The sequence below is a fragment of the Aulonocara sp. 'chitande type north' Nkhata Bay genome, linkage group LG23 (assembly GCF_057382095.1).
Source record: "Aulonocara sp. 'chitande type north' Nkhata Bay isolate Kocher_YH1m ecotype deep benthic linkage group LG23, A_spYH_male_GT1.1, whole genome shotgun sequence".
Classification (NCBI taxonomy): Eukaryota; Metazoa; Chordata; class Actinopteri; order Cichliformes; family Cichlidae; genus Aulonocara; species Aulonocara sp. 'chitande type north' Nkhata Bay.
Genome location: NC_141365.1, coordinates 2128982 through 2146218, shown reverse-complemented (window position 1 = coordinate 2146218; position 17237 = coordinate 2128982). Strand labels below are relative to the sequence as shown.

Sequence of the window (17237 nt, the reverse complement as noted above, 5' to 3'; positions counted from 1 at the left end):
AAATACGTTTTCTGATAAATAGTATTGTTAGTTGCTATACGTAATTACACACAAAACAATAGGGACACAAAACACGTGAAATATTTTTACTTTATAGGCATGTACACATACATGTGTTCTTCAGCATTTCAGAATTAAACAGTAAAACATTTTGAACCCACGTAGAAAAGCCAAGTTACTCTTATTTATTTTTCTTCTCCACCTGATCTCCAGTGCACGACTCGACCGTTCTGGACCAACCACACAAAGTAATAAAAGACCGTTATTCAACACGTATTCCTTGAAACAGGAATAATTGGCATCTTTTATGAAAAAAAGTTTCTTATATTAAATGTAGCCAGCAGCTGTCATTACAAGACAAACACAATGAAAAACCAAACACACTCTGTCCTCGTGTCAGTGAGCATCTTAGGCAGTGTTGTGCAGTGATTTATTACAACTAATGAACTAAACTGACTAAAGATGTTTCCCGTTTCACTTAAATATTCAACAAGACACAAATTATTCAGATGAGTCTCATTTTAGACTGAGAAAACAACAGTGCACCGCATATTTAAAAATATATTACAGTCATAGAAATACAAACTAATAAAAAGGGATAATGTGCTTAATATCATACTTGCCTGTACCATTTGTGAAGACACAAGTTAATATATGAACATACAGTGAAAATGTTGGTGTTTAAGTCTGTTGACAAAAGCAGTGAAACTTCACAGTTGAGTGAGATTACAGATACAAGCTGACGACATCGTGTCGCTCCAAATACACGGAGGCTGTGATTGGATCGAACGCCCAAGAACCAAAATGTAAACTCAAGGTTGAACGAGAAGCAGGAGGAAAAATCAAAATAACACAAAACGACATTGACCTTGCACTTCCAAAACAGTAGAAAAATAGAAATGTTCTGATCCAGAGGTCATTCAATAAATAACATATACAAGTGTTTGACTGAAGAAGGTGGCGCCATTCTGACGTTTCTACAACTCATCTTTGGGGTTGATGTTGAGACCTTGACCGAACACATGCTGCGTGTCCAGGGCCTGGACCACCTCGTCCGCCTGCAGTCGCTCCTGTAGCAGGAAACAGTTTGTCCAACACATTTATTAAACAGCACAAATTCGGTGAGATTTTTTTGTGTTTGTACATTTTTGGTTAAAACATTCTTCCTTTCCAAACGGTCCCAGTGATTTCTACCCGTATAACCAGTATCACACAGGATTACTTTTCATAATAAGTTGTTCTACTGTTGAGACTTTAATACAGCAGCATGTAATTAAGTACACAGTGATCACTGGCACATGACTCCTGCCTCTTAAGAGGTCCTGACATATCGACAGAACACCTGAACCTTTTCTTGATAGAACGACAACAAAGTGCACGAAACAAAGTGTCCAGCACTGAATCCTCTGACAGCGTCCTCCATTAGAAACTAAGGTAGTTTTTATTCTACCAACTGAGTAACAATGTGACACTGTTACAGTGTAACCAGTTACTTCTCTCAGTTTATTCTGCAAAGACGGTAACTAGACACTCCACCAGCAGATGTAGACAAAGAAGCTACGTTTTACCAGTTCTCTGTAGAGTGGGTTCAGGGTGAACCAGAGAGCCACAGCACACCTCTGTCCACTCGTAACGGCCTTCACGCCGTGTGGATTTTCCCCTCCTGATGAGAAACCTACCATTCTGCCACACTTTGGTTTCACTGATGCCTGAAGGGGACGACAGAAGGACAGATGTGAGGCTACGATGATCTTGTGATGTGAGCACAAAGCTGAAGATAAACAGTGACACTTAAAAATCATCAACTTCACACATTATTAGGATTTTAAAGTAAATATTATGTTCATGAGTTTTTGGGTTTCCAACGGTCCAGATCCTGCACACCATGCTGGGATATTCCAGCTTTCCAGCCATCAACTCTGTGAAACACCTTGTTGGTGCAAAAATACTCATGCTTGTCAGACTATGTTAGCATTTTAGACTCAGCTGGAAAAAAAAGGGCAACAATGTGTCCTTTGGCTGGTTTCAATTTAAAATGAGTCCCTTGCCAGGTTGTCTTTGAATGATTAATGTGTTAAATGGCTTAAACAAAAAAACATTCCTCTGAAAACTAGTGATAAAGCAGCCTGAAGAACTACTGCTCAAGAACATTTAACACGAACTTACAAGTAAACGTGTTTGGAAGCAAAACAAATAAAAGCTATGAAATCATCTTTGCTGGGCAAACTTCTCACCGTGACGGTTTTGGCATCCATTTCTGTAAATATGAACTCCCCTCCTTCAAAGTCGGCATTTAGATATAACAGTGCACTGAAACAAAGAAGGACATTGAAACAGGAACGTCTCACAGTATAAAACAAACCTCACAAACACTTTAGTCTGGATAAACCTCGTACCTGTAGTCTCTGTATGTGTAAGCTGGAGGTTCCTTCCAGCACTCATTGGCATCAGGGTCCAACAAGCAGTTGTCAGCATGGATGGGATGGCTCAGGTCATTCCTGTGATCTTGCTGACCTAAGGGAAAAATGACAACACTGCTTTTCATGTGACGGTAAACGCAACAACCATCCATCTTCCTGGATATCCGGTCGTAAAGTCTGACGTCACTAGCCGTGTCTGGGCCTAAACTCCGCTGCAGGTCCATATATCAAACGATCACTGTGGCATTACTGAGAGTTGAAAAACTGTCTAAAGTCTTTCATCTTTAATAAAATGATCAGCGTTCTGCTCTACCAGGTGTAACAATTGAGTTTAACATCCAGGCATCCATGAAAACGGAATTTATGACATTTAACGGAGTTAGAAGTTAGCAGGGAGTTAGCTCGCTAGCTTCTATCTAAATACAATATAGCATGTCCTGACTGCGGGGTTTTGGAAACAAATTAAAACGTACAGCTCTGCTATCACTTCCAGCATAAATGAAGACAGAAAACTAAACAGCAGTGACGTTTGTAGGGTTACTGAAGTTTGGCTAGCTGGTATATAATGATGTGCTACGTGACCGCTAGCGACACAGCTATGTTAGCATAATATAAACAAGCTAACTTTTTCCACTGGATAAAAGTTAACGTGAGTGTTCTCGGTGGTCAGGAACAAATGTAATCGCATGGCAGGATGCTGTAAAAGGACCAAACTTCAGCCAGGAGAACAACTGAGATAATCCATCCACAACACGAGGTTAGTCATTCATATACTGCTGCATGGGCTGGGCTGTAGTTACATCCTAAGGTTTTAAAAACTGAGCTTAAATAAATGATTAGCGGTAATAAAAGCCGAGGGAGGTCAACAGTGATCACTGACTGTTTTAGGAGCTTTTTGAGATCAAATAGAAGAAAATACAAAACATTAAACATGTTAACAACACAAAAGCCATATTAAACACAGACTACTTTAGACCCGGAAGTAGGATTCGTCACGTCATCACTTAACGACCGGATTTGAAATCATTGGTGTGAAAGGCAGCATTTTATTTCCTTTACTAAACACTGGTTTTGGCATCAGCTGAAGACCTTTGATGGCTGTCCGGCACACCAGGTGTGTGTAGGAGAAGTGCAACGTGGAGTTTAGCACGAAATACGACTCGATGATTCGTCTCGCCCGCTCGCTGGTTTCGTAGAAGAGGCGAGCACTTCTCATTGGCACTCTGCCCTCAAAGCCGTGCTGGGAGGAGAGAGGGAAATTGTAAACGCCATCAGAGTGAAGGTAACCTAACAGTCCTGTTTACAGTTTATGAAGCTTGTCCTAACATTCATAACCAGACTGGAAATTAGAGACTTGTTTGTTTAGTGACCAGTGTTTACCTGCAGGGTTTTAAGCACACTGGCTCCTTCGAACTTCTCATTGGGAGTGTGAGGGGACATCCTGCCTTTGTAACCGTCTCCTGCCATCGTGACAGTCTTTAGGACAAGAATACAAAAACCACTTTAAATACAGTTTCACACACTGAGACAGAAACAAATGCACGATCTGTAAAACTGTCCTTACATGTGCCAGCTGTCTGAGCTCTGCACACTCTTCCTCAGATAAAACATGATCCAGCAGCACCCGCTGGGTCCCGTTCAAAGCCGCCGAGTTCTGCACCAGCTGCACGCCCTCGTACAACAAGGGGCCCCCTGCCCAGATCACAGCATGGGAAGAATGCAGACTGTTATCTCAGCCAGTGGTGGTCTTCATCCTTTTAGCTCCTCATTCTGCTGTGTTAGCACCAAACTTTACCTTCCTTGAGACTCTGCGGAGACGTGACGGTGACATTTTTCTTATGCGAGATGGGAACATACTCCATCCAGCCATCGGTGCCTGAGGGAACGCTGAATGTGGAGAGAACCTGGTGTGAAGATACCCACTCAGGAACAGCAGTACGAACATTTTCTGAATTTAAAGCTCACAACACAAATACTGGAACTGTGTTTAGCTTCGTAGACATCTCCACCTGCCTGGAGCTGGAACAAACCAGCGTGCCCTTTGAAGGTTTGACACACAGATTTAAAAACGTCCGTCTATAAAGCTGAGCGAGCGTGGCGAGGGCGAACCAGCACATGCCTTTAATCTAGAAACTTTGGATTTGTGAACTGAAGGCAGTCTTTTCATTACCAGACAAATATAATATAAACAAAAGGATGAATACACATCACGTTGTTTACAGTGTTTCACCTGTTTGAGTCATCTCTTCCACCTGTGCTCCTCCAGTAGTTCTGAAAGAAAAAGAGAAACTGTAAATGTGCATGTATTGTTACGTGTGGCGGCATGGCCAGCAGGTGGCGCTGTTAGCTGAGCAGATAGACGTGCAGCAGCCATGCCAGACACCTGTTACCCCTGCTTTGAATGAGCCAGCAGCAGCAGGGGCGCATTAAGGCTGCTACACACTCTGCAGGAGATCTGCTCTGCATCACAAACATACGGACTCACTTACCAACAACTGCTCGTTAAATTACAAACTAAATCTCCTTCATTTTTGGGGGAAAACAAAATTAAAGAACGTCGGTTTGTTATTAAGCGCTCAAAGGCTGCTCCAGGGTTTAATAGCATAACTTACCCCTTCTGTGAATTCTGCACCCATGATTTTGCTGCCAATCAGAAGGAGCTTTAGTTCCTGTTTGTGCCTCCTCAGGTACCATGCAGCTTTCTGTTGAACAAAAAAGGATTTATGGTGAACAGAGTAAAGGAAAATGTCATCTGCATTGTTTTTCTGCTCTCTGACAAACTCCACCTCTCTGAGGTTAAAACCCTGCTGTCGACTCACCTGATAACAACCAAACTAATTAGTTGCAAATTGTTTCTGTTTTAGTTCCACTTACTTTTCCAACCCTCGACTGCAGAGACACAACAACGGCATCAGATGGCAGCAAACAGTAAACATGTCTCACTTTAAACATTTGATTTATTTCTATGTTATAAATAACGGTTTTATTTTGATCTCTCGTGCATAAAACACCTTCAGACAAAATTATTCATATTTTAATACGAGTCCTAGATAACTCAGAGGTCTGTCCATAATTTCTCCAAGCTCTAAAAGTCACAGGGTATTCCTCTTGTCCGTATGAAGGAAATGAGAATGAGACCGTGTTTCCTTTGGCTCTCTGCGCTTCAGTGCCAGGGCTAATGGTTGTGATGTGCTCATTTTCTCAGAGGGAAACTTTCCCTCCTCAGGGTAAAAAAAGAATAATATTGCAGTAACACAGAGAGCTGCTCTGCATTGAGGTGGATTGTATAAGATCTAAAGCTCCCACAGTGTCTCACACACTTCTGTGATTTTTTCCTCCTCCCGAGTGCCTAAGAAGCCAGACTCATCAGCGGGGAGGCGGTCGGACGTGGCACGGGACCCCGGACTCTGTAAACGAACTCTCCCCAAAAGAGGGAGAGGACGCAGAAGAAGAGAGTCTGCGGCCCAGTGACTCTTCTGTAAACGGATGGGGATGGAAAGACAATACACACACACACACACACACACACACACACACACACACACACACACACACACACACACACACACACACACACACACACACACACACACACACACACTCAGTGTCTCTAATGAATAACAGGCTTTAGGAGAAAAGCTGTTTACTTGGAGCTGGACTGAGGCAGCGTTTCCCTCTTAAAGCAGCTGATCAGAGTTTAGGAAGAACAAACGCTCAGCGCACAAGTAGCTGATGAGCAGTAGTCAGCCTCTGCAGATTTCATTTTCACTAGCTTGCAGACATTTAGCCTTTAGTTACTCAGAATAACAATAAAAAAGATGGCAGGGGAAACTATGTTGCCGTAAACATTGCATGTCGATAGAGTGAAATGTGCTGAGTGCTGCCAGCTGGATGGAAAACGTACACGAGTGAAAAGCAAACTTGAAGAGGCAGCAGCTGCCAAGTGGCAAGTAGCTGCTTCATCCAAGACATACAGCAGGAGGGCCGCTGCCTCTCGTCTCCTCGGGTTTCCTTAAATCCACACTTTTCCTCTCCAGTCCCGGACGTCTCACGCCAACACTCCTGTTACATTACTGCACATCCATCTCAAGTGGAATCTTTAGCCTTTATTTAATCTTTACTGTTTCTTTGACGCACTTGCCAGTTACCTCAGCCTCATTCCTCTCAGCGCAGAAAGGTGTTTGAAAGAGTTTGTTCTCATAACTTAAAAGAAACCGCATAAAGCCCGGAGCGCCTCGATTAACCTGATTACACCGTCCAGCTTTGAGTCTTTGAAAAGAGGGAAAAGAACAAGCAGAATCACGTCTGCAGATAATTAAGAAGTACCGGCGGCGATCAGTGCTACCCCTCATTCTCCTAGTGATGCACATATGGGATGAATTTCAAAATCCTACATCACCTTGTTCCCCAGTTATCGCATTCACAAGATTTTCAGGAAACATCACCTCTGACCTTGAGGTCAGAGGTCACTGAGACTCGAACTTTGTGTCCACGCCACCTGCCTTCCAGTCGCTTCAGTGAAATCTTCTCAAATGACTTGTTGGTGTTTTATTTGCATTTTTACTTTCATCGGTAAAACTTCCATCTTTACATACGAACTCAAACAAACAGAGGCCAAAACAAATGATCGCAGCTCTCTCATGCAACATCCTGCATACTCGAGCAGTAACGTAGCCGGGCACAGACACTAAACACACTCGACACGTTGCTCTTCTTATGAAGTTTAATTTAGAGGCCCATTCACTAAATTCATCTGGTGTCTTCACGTCCAAACACATCAGCTCCTTACCTCTCGTGGCTCAGCATCATGTCCCAGCTCCTCTCTGTAGTAATCGGCGTTTTCCTTCATGAACTCCTCTCCCTCGTGGAACAAAAGGTAGGTGAGGGCGCACTGCAGCGCCTCCTCCAGCCTGCCCGCTGCAGAGAGACACACAAAGCAAATGAAGGAGTTTTATCTTGGAGTTTCCACAGGAGTAGACTGTATCATGCATGTCACACATGTGCAAAGTGTGTACCGAGTGTTTTGTGAAAGGACTGGAGTATGTGAGTATATGAGACCCATGTGTCACAGCTGACGTTCCAAAACTCTCATTACAAACAAAGCCAAAGGTTGACGTAGTGGAGACAGCGCACACACAGGCTCAGGTTGCTACAACAGAAGGAGACCAGCGCCCGTCACCGAGCGCTTCCTGAGACGTCTGCGAGCACAAACGCACTCCTGACGAGAGGCTGAAGGTTAACCAAAGCTCTCCTACCTCTGCTGCAGTTTATTATCTCCTCCCAGGCGTCAGAGTGTGGAGCTTTGAGAAAATGCCACTGACGTGTTTAGGAAAAAGCTGCAACGGTATGAGTCCTGCTGGTGCTGAGGAGTGAAACAGCAGGAGGTCACAGGCAGCGACGTTCCTGCCTCGCAGGCAACAAGCACCTGCCTTAAACTTCCAACCTTTAACAGGATGTTAGCGTGAGCGCTCCGCGCATGAACTTTTTATCGAGAAAACAATGTCAGACAAAAGTTCAAATTTTTTAAGTCTGATTTTTGAGTCATTCCCATTATTATCACACCCACACTCAGACCCACTGATCCACGATTCCTTATTGGAGCCACATGTTTACAGGTCATCACGATAATCAGTGATGTCACAACTCCTCAGCGCCATCTTTTCCCGTCTACGCGTTGTTGCCGTGCCAACACTTCTGTGCTGAACTCTTCACTCCCTCGTTTAGATGTTTTCACACTCGCGCGCACCACAGAGCACCAGCATCAGGTTCAGCCACGCCGTTGATGCTCGTGATACAAGGTGAGACTCGACCGGCGTGCCGATCCACTCGTCTGCAGCTCTTTGTGGTCGTGGGGCCTTCGTGTACACACATGTCTGTGTTTGTGTGGGCGTTGGACTCATGGGTGGATCCATCTTCATAATTGTGCAGTCAGACTGAGCTTCACACAGACAGTGTCTGAAAGTATTGTGCAGTCACCATTTTTTACACTAAAGAACAACCTACCTTTGAAGTAGGCAAACTGAAGGTAATCGTAGTGCAGAGGCAGGTAGTTCTCCATAGGTGAGAGGCGGCCGGGTCGAGTGGCGAGGTCTCTGACACACTCGTGCTCGCAGTGCAGCACCTGAGTGAAGTGATCTGCAAACAACGAAAGATCTCAGAGCTGGTCTTTGATTTGAGTTTAGCATAAATTCCTTCTGCTGTGAGACGAGGACGTGACTCTTCCAGGCAGGTAACCACGGGGTCGTGCAGAGAACGAACTCTCATGTTGTTGCTTTATATGTTCATAGTTCCAGAAACTGAAAAGATGTTTGACAATAGGCCTGAAAGAAGCCGCAGGAGGGATCCTGTTACAGGATGTCCTGTGTTCAAAGTGCACAGACACGCCATAAATGCACTCCAACATACACACATAACAAACTTCATGTTATAGTTACTGCAACTCATACAGATGGTATGAGACCAGATCTGGGATTTACGCACATTAAAGGCCGACTTTCAGCTGGTCTAATGGAAAAGAGCCCGAGCTCATCTCAGGGCATCAAAACACTGACGAGTCCCAGTAAAGTCTAATCTAAAACACAGAACATCTGAGAACTTTCTGAGTCCAAATTTGGAAAATAACTGGATAAAAACGTTGATGAATAAATGAAAAAGGTTCTCGCAGTTTCCAGTCTTGGCAGATCTTTGTAGAATGAAACATTAATGGAAATTCAAAAAACAAGGCTCAGCACATGATTTCCTCATGTTGATCCCTGAGAGGAGAGCCAGCAGAGCTCGATGAGCGTGCTTTATGAGGACGTGTGCTCATCGTTTATGTGCAAGTATACTGAGGCGATGTCTGAGCAGCTGCAGCAGCGCTTTCCTTACTCTCTCGCAGGAGCAAAGGTCGGATCTGAATCATGCAAAGGGATTTGACTTTCTGGTCAGTGAAGGAGAAAGTAATCCTTTAAAACTCCCGTATATGCGAGTCATGTTGCGCATTATGACGATCGCAGCCTGTGCCGTGGCAGCGCTGTGGAAAATGAGCCTCCAACTGTAAGTAAAACAAAGCCTCTCAGCGTTTATGCATCCTGGATACGACTAACCTGCAGCTACTGCTCAAACTCAAAAACTCTTACAATAATAATAATGATAATAACACCCTGCCCAGTCACAGTGTAATATAATAATACTAAAATTATAACTGTGATCTGGTTCAACAAGATCATTAAGGTCTACAGAAACAACACAAACTGACAGCAGTATGTGAAGCATGAGATAAATGCCTGTTATTTATCCAGCTCATTAAAAACGTTTGAACAATATTTTGTGATGAAGCTATGCGGTTAACCTTTCGCCAGCTGTCAGTGTGATGGACGCCAGGCTGCCAGTGACCTTTGGAGTTGAACTGAGAGACGCCATTAGGGAGATAAAGTTGTGTAAATTACACTAACTTTCATTTTTGTGGTTAAAATCCCCCAAAACTGTCGACGGGAAAAACACTGAACCGTTTAAAAAAGCTTATCTCGTGGTGTGTTCAGGTACAAGAATAAAAGCTCCTAAAAGTCAGCTTCACAACACGTTTCCTTTTATCTGTCACACCTCGAGTCTCAGCTACAGAAACCTTCATATTCTGAATGAATAAAAACCAAAACACATCCAATAATTGCATGGATGTCACTACAATTTTAGTTAATGAGCCCAGGCATGTAGTAACTAATGCTCCTTTAAGCAAAGACGCCAAGAACAACGATCGCAGCAGTGGAATGAGGTGACGGGAGAGAGAGCTGGCCTGGGTTCAGGCCGTTTCTGCCAAACATGGTTATGAAGCATGTCGACTGCCTCCCAGAGCTAACCGCACAGCTCTGCTAATAATTCTGAACAGACTCAACTAAACTGGGATTTATTGGGACTCTTAAACATGCAGCTCAAACTCGACTCTGACTGGTGCAGACAGACGTGCCATAGCTTTTGACTTTGCGCGGGACACGTGAGAGAAGACGTGACCTCGGTTCTGGATCTCAACTGCTTTCTTTTGTTTGCTTACTGCAGTGAAAAGCGGGAGAGCAAAGCAAAGGTCAAAGGGCAGACTGGAACCCAGACGCCTCCTCGACAGAGCGCCTGATTTCTTACCTGATACGACTTCATGGAGGCTGTAGCGGTATCGGAGGTGATCTTGGCCCTCAAACTTCTGCGGGCCTTGGCACAGCGCCCGACAGTCCACGTCTGCCTTGTAGTATTCCACCAACGCTTCCTCAAAGAGAGCAGTCGCTCCTTCGTAGTCGCCTTTATCGTACAACTGCACTGCCGCTGTGAAGGAGCGCTGCGACAGGAGGCGATAACCAAGACAAAAACGATTTCAGCCATATAGTCGCAGAGCAATATGATTCCCATAATGATGACAGCTGGTGAACGTCACGTTCTGCCGCTGCCGGGGCAGCACATGCTTCAGCAGAAACACTTGGGACTCATCCACAGTTAAAACTTTGAACTGAAGCACAAGTTTCACTCAGTGAGACACTCAGAGGCAGCTTCACCACAGCTGCCACTGAGATGTTTCCAGTCATTAAACTGCAAGCACCATTAACACAAAGCCCCTTCAAACAGGAAGCGCCGCTTCCCATGGTTTCCAACTTTTGGAAAGAAGCAAAGTAGGAAAAGTGAAACCTCGGGCAGAAATGCTTTTTGTATTAAATTCAGTACACGTGGTTTATGAAGATGCATCAGGACATGAAACCCAAATAAACTGAAATGTCTGACAGATTAAGGTTTTGTGTCTTGCCTGGTGAGGCCGGGCTTCTCGGTCCACAAAGTGAGTTTCCTCGACGCCCTGCAGGTTTTTGTACTGCTCCAGGTCCCGGCCCATCTCCACATGCTCTGGATTGGCCTGGAAGTAGGTGTGAGCCGCCTCTGCAGCCTTGTCGGGCCGCTGCAACTGGAAATAAAAAGAGCATAGACAGAAAGAAAAAGGGGTTATTGAAATAGTCGTGTCAGCAGAATTAAGAACTTAAAGTTTGTGACGGGCATTTTTGGAGCAAACTACAGTAGAATTCAGACAATAAATTTATCTTCATGTTTGCAGCATTAAACAGATGGACAGCTCTCTGTTATCCATAAGCTGACGTGCTATACCTGGAAAGAATCTGCAGCCGTTCTTCTGAAGCATCTGCCCGAAGAAACAGATTACTTTCCTAAAATGTTTGGCATCGATTTTTGAACTCATAAAATAATCATTTGTACAGTGTTTCTTCCTCACTCAAACTCAAATGCATCCAAGGTGCTCGTCTGCCATAAAGCAGCAACACGGGGGGTCAAGCACACGCTCAGCATGTGCAGGAGCTGAAGCAGCAACGCTGCACCTGAACAACTGCTGCCCATAAAGCCAAACAACGAGAGGTTTAGACATTCAACGAGACGAACATTTGGGCGTGATCACTGATGCTTTTTACCTCTAGTTCTCCATCGCCTGCTGAAGTTCAAAGCAAGCACAAAATAGGAAAGAGAGAGACTTTATTGCCCGACAGGCTAATAAGAGTATTTCAGAAGCTGCTGACCAAACAACAATCAAGCTGATAGGAAGGAATCAACCAACGAATATAGAAGAGCATCTGTGAACACACACCACACTGAATCCTGAAGCAGCCACAGAGCCCACCGAGTGCTGAGCCAACAACAGGAAACTCGGTACCAGATTGGAGAAGAGAGGAAACTCGCTGCCGGTCTGCTGGCTCTCGGTGGGCTGAGGATTTGATGTAAACGATGTGAAAACCTGGATCCCTGTATCAATAACTCCTGCTGGTGTAATGATGTGGGGGATTGAACACTTTGGGCCGCTCAGTACTAAGGCAGCACTTGGTTACTGTTACAAACCAAGTCCATCCCTCTGCGACGGTGGGGCTGGTTGAAGCCACGCTGGGCTCAGCATATATTAAGCTGCTTTTTTTAGATGTAACCTTTACAAAACACCGCTGCTGGCTCCGGCCTCAACCGAACAGCAACAAACCAAACAAACGGATCAGGGGGAAGATTAAGGGCATCTTGAGCAATTTGAATTCCAACGTTTGCCCTTTTCATCTCTAAAACGACCCACACGGTTTTAAAAGTCGGCTATCAGGACGCGCCTGGTGCCTTTCAGATTAGATAGTCATCGCGTTCAAGCCTCAACACGGACACATTTCTCTCTGCAGCCAACTCTGTATACAGTCAATAAACAAAAGGGCTCTAAACACCAGCCTGCATTGGATCTGGTTCACTGGATGTCACTCTGTTTGAACTCAAACATGATAAGTGCCTGCAGGTTTTAATCTGCCGTTCTGTTGGATGGCTATAAACACGCTACCAACAAAGCCAAAACTGAGCGATAAAGAGCTTCGAAATTCAAATGAAGTGCTCGACAGTGACCGAACTGTAGGCAGAAGCAGCCGAGTAGAGAGCAGAACGATTACAAGAGAACAAAACACAGAAAGGTGAAAGTTGACAAGGTTGGAGACGATGTCGGCTGCGTATCCCCTGGAAGGCTGCTCAGCAGCAGAGCCATCTGACGCTAATTGTCTCAATCCATCATGTCGCCAACAGGTGCAAATTTAAAGCAGACCCCAGCATTTCACAAGCTAACCTCTCTCCAGTCGAGTATGTCGGACTGACAAAAACAGAACTCCACACACGCCAACCCCTCATTTGGCCACCAGGCACCGATTCATGTTTGCCAGTAAAAAGGCATTTGTTACAGTAAAGGTCTCGCTTTGTGCTCCTTTGTTCTTTATTAGATAAAGTTCGGGAAAGTCCACATGTATGCACGGATATCCTTTCCTGCAGGGACCTTAATGCACAAACTCACATGCTGAAGATAGACAAACAGAGACGTCTTTGTGTTTTCTGTGGGGGATAAAATCTTCCAAGAAGTGTACATCATGAAAGCTGCAGTGGCCTGCTCTGATGGAAGAAGCAGAGCCACAAATAATGAATTTCTTTTTGAAGAATCCCTCCCCGTCTGTCTGACGGCCAGCTGGACATGCTGGGTTAGTCCTGAGAGTGAAGCAGCATTCCTGGACTGAAGACACGAACACAACTACGATAAGACCGAGGTGTCTTCGACACGTTCCTGATGAAGTTCAGAGGTTTAAGATAAGGAATAAGATCAGATGGTTGATAAGTAGATGAGAACGTGTGTTCTGAAGATCAAGATCAGCTTCTTATTTTAAAAAAGCATGGATGATCTTTGTGGCACGAGTTTGGCTACCAGCCCACTCCTGCTGCAAACACTGGGAACTCCACATTTTAACTCAGCGTAACATAAAAGGTTTGAAAGCTTTTGAAAACCACACAGGAAGAAACGGAAACATCAAATTTACACAACCACGACGTGCACATACATGCACGATGACGAGTAATGCAACCTTCGCTGGAGTGCACGGTCTGAAGTGGACCAGAGGGAGGAGCTGATGGCACAGCACACGCTGCTGCGTTCGAGATACAACATTCTCCTTTAAGACACTGTTGTCAGCTCTGATCATCTGCTTTGTGCACAGTACCAGCAGGTCACAGCAGCTTGGTACACAGTACAGCCACCTATTCTCTCCCCAGCTGCTAACATACATTCACAGGGACGACATGGCTCAGGGCTCAGGGCCTGCTTTACCAAGGCAGGAATCATTCCAGCCAATCAGACACAGCACACAGTGCGAGGACCCCTGCACACTCAGGACTAAATATACTGTTCATTAGCAAATAGCAAAGTTTAATAGTGCCGGAGGTCATCAGTCTGAGATGCTCGCTACCATTTTATGGAGAGATAAAACAAAGTATTTCTGAGAGTCGGTGTACTGACTCAAACTGCGAAACCCCCAAGTGAGTCCAAGCTGGAAGCTTCTGCATTGAAAACACATGTTCATATATCAAACACTCCCTCAGCATGACGGAGCCCGAATCAATCACGGCTGTGGGATTTCCATCACGCTATTCGGCCGAACGTTCGGCATAAAGACAGTCATATGTAGGTAAAGCCAACTGATGTTTTATTAGCAGCAATATTTCTGCATGTGGTGCAAATATTGCATCGTTGGTATCACTTCTGACTACACTCAGACTAAATGCTGAAACAATTCATTTTTTGCTGACCGTGCAAATCAAGCACCTGACTGCAGCAGATGGCCCCGCCCCTCCCGGAGCCTGGTTCTGACGGAGGTTTCTTCCTGTTAAAAGGCAGTTTTTCCTTCCCACTGTCGCCACAGTGCTTGCTCACAGGGGGTCATATGATTGTTGGGATTTTCCCTGTATGTATTATTGTAGGGTCGACCTTACAGTATAAAGCACATTGAGGTGACTGTTGTGATTTGGGGCTGTATAAATAAAGCTGAATTGAATTGCAGTGTCGTCCTCACTCGTGCATGAAACAACACATTTCCCACACGTGGGACTAATAAAGGTTATCTTATCTTAAACCAGAGACATTACAGGCAAATGTTACAGGCAGACTTTCTGATGGTAGTTTCTTTTCCTGTCAAACAAACGATTGCAACTGTGAAAACTGACGGATTTTAAATGAGTTAGCCATATTACACGTATTCATTTGATTGTTAGAAAACTGCACTGTCAGTCACAGTGAACAGAGTTCAGCTTTCACTCTCTCCAAAACAACACAGCAGGAATATTTTTCCTGTGCATTTAAAACTCAGTTTCTGCCACAGAAAGCAAATCTTATGATGTACAAGATGTAAACTGTGCTGACTTTCTCCTCCCTCGTGAATTTCAAAGCCGCACCTGTAGAGATGAATAAGCACCAGTCAGTGTGTCCAGCCTTGAAAAGAGCAACCTGTGTACGAGCTGCTGGACCGCCCTGCCACTCAGAGACGTGCTCTTGATGTGGGAACGTGTTAGTGCCAAGTTAAATGTGCATTTGCATGCTTTTCTCCTCTGGGGCTGCACCTTCCAGTCAAAAGTATGCAGATAGGTGTGGGCTGGCGCTGAAGACGCAGTGATGATGTGACACAGTGCACACATGGCAGCGCTACAAGTTCCTCTGCGCACAGTTCTGAACAGCTGAGAGATGAGCAGTCTTTATAAGCTTCTAGATACCAAGAAGTTTGAGCTTTGAGAGTGTTACACAGATTTTAGTGTTTACGTCAAAAGTAGGGGCAGGAAAAGCTGCAGGATAGTAACAATTTCAAGATTATAGTGCACAACTCCTCTCCTATTCCACTTCTTCTTGCAAAGGTTTCAAACAAACTCCTCCCAAAATGTTACAGCTTTGAAACTTGAGGGTATGCAGGCTGAACACGGCGTTATTTTTCTGCCACTATTCTGAGCGCACGTAAAAAAAGTTTGGTTTTGTGGCACAAATATAACGGTGTAGAGAAAGAGTTGAGCGCGAACGGGCAGAAATGTTGAGAGCGTGAGCAACACATTGTGAGCGAGCGCAAATGCAAAAACTGAGCGAGAGGGGCTGCTGTTGTGTGTGTGTGTGGATAATAGCAAATACTGAAATACATTTTTTGTACGCAGCAATGAATTTTGTTCACTCAAATTCAGCTTTTCTTTGCTCGAAATAAATTTCTCCTCAAAATGCAACACTTGCACCTGCAAAGTTTGTTCACGTGCGCTCAGAATAGTGGCACAAAAATAACGCCATAGGCTGAAAGGCGTCGCTTCTGTATGCTTCAGCCACTCAGTGAAACTGCAGTTTGTGTGCATCTGTCCTGATAGAATTAGAATAGAATAGAATTCAACTTTATTGTCATTGCACATGCACAGGTACAGGGCAACGAAATGCAGTTTGCATCCATCCAGAAGTGCTTTAGTGATATAGATATATTACAATATATATTAGCAATAATATAGATATGTGAGTATATTACAGAAATGGGTCTATTATGGTATGTTATAATGTACACGGTATGAAGTATGTTGTGAATATTCTATAACTATAAGTATGTACAGGCTGTAGTGAGTACAAGCTATGTACAGGATATGAACAGGATATAAATATGAAAAACTATACAGAATATGAAATAAATAACTTTACAGAATCTGAGATATACAGCTATACAGAAATGGGAACTATGCAAGTTGTAAACAGTTGTAGGATTAAAAATTATCGTATTGTACAAAATGATTATTTACACAGAGCTATACAGATCTTTAGGATATGAAAATGTCAGTACCTCGGTTTATCTGCCAGATGCAGATATGAAACGCCGTCATAGTTGGCAGGAGACGAGTCAGTCATGGTTCAAAATACGTCTCCTTACCAGGGTTGTAATGGCTCAGCAATGGCTGGCTCTAGCAGATCAATAATAAACGAGGACAGGACTGGGATTGGTCTCACCTGGTGAAGAAACCTGCACACACCTGCTGACTCTTAAGGCTTTTTACTGCCAGTGAAAGCTGCTGCAGCTATACTGAGTGAAAACTTGACACCGGTGCCTGCAAGAGAAACCCACCGTGGGAAAATGTGTCCAAATGGATGATCGCCTCCGATGAGGCGAGCGCATGCTTCCTTCTGCTTTGCTTCAGAGGTCACCAGCGAGCGCTTTGATTGATAATTCAAGCGTGGAAGGAAGTCTGGAAAAGACCTCGTGTTTGACGCTTTCAGTGCCCGTTTTGAGACCACGTGCCAACATTAACAGGAATGAAGCCCATTTTTAAAAAACACAAACTTTAACAGAAACATATTACAAAGCTTGCTTTTGATTCACGCGACTCTAATTGGCAAGGAAAATGTTGTTACACCTACACATTAGCCTTTCCATCTCGCACACTTAAGTCTTTGAATCTCTGGAGCTTTGATGGACAAAACATTGCTTCAGTAGGAGCTAGCTGGACACACGGCCACATAATGTC

General features: G+C 44.3%; 1 protein-coding gene across 2 annotated transcripts in view; it reads right to left on the bottom strand.

Moving 5' to 3' along the window:
* Nucleotides 1–72: 72 nt before the first annotated feature.
* p3h2 (prolyl 3-hydroxylase 2) overlaps nucleotides 73–17237 on the bottom strand; it is a 44153-nt gene continuing 26988 nt past the window's right edge. Inside the window, exons 2-15 of one of the 2 annotated variants that reach the window (XM_086283217.1) lie at nucleotides 11182–11334; nucleotides 10533–10722; nucleotides 8424–8555; nucleotides 7210–7337; nucleotides 5033–5122; nucleotides 4651–4691; nucleotides 4216–4307; nucleotides 3985–4112; nucleotides 3801–3896; nucleotides 3510–3660; nucleotides 2397–2514; nucleotides 2235–2310; nucleotides 1569–1709; nucleotides 73–1070 (exon numbers count right to left, since the gene is read on the bottom strand). In XM_086283217.1, coding sequence (XP_086139343.1) covers nucleotides 978–1070; nucleotides 1569–1709; nucleotides 2235–2310; nucleotides 2397–2514; nucleotides 3510–3660; nucleotides 3801–3896; nucleotides 3985–4112; nucleotides 4216–4307; nucleotides 4651–4691; nucleotides 5033–5122; nucleotides 7210–7337; nucleotides 8424–8555; nucleotides 10533–10722; nucleotides 11182–11334 — 1629 coding nt within the window. In that variant the 3' untranslated portion in view covers nucleotides 73–977. The remainder of the gene's footprint in view (nucleotides 1071–1568; nucleotides 1710–2234; nucleotides 2311–2396; nucleotides 2515–3509; nucleotides 3661–3800; nucleotides 3897–3984; nucleotides 4113–4215; nucleotides 4308–4650; nucleotides 4692–5032; nucleotides 5123–7209; nucleotides 7338–8423; nucleotides 8556–10532; nucleotides 10723–11181; nucleotides 11335–17237) is intronic. The other variant, XM_086283218.1, reaches the window with a different exon arrangement.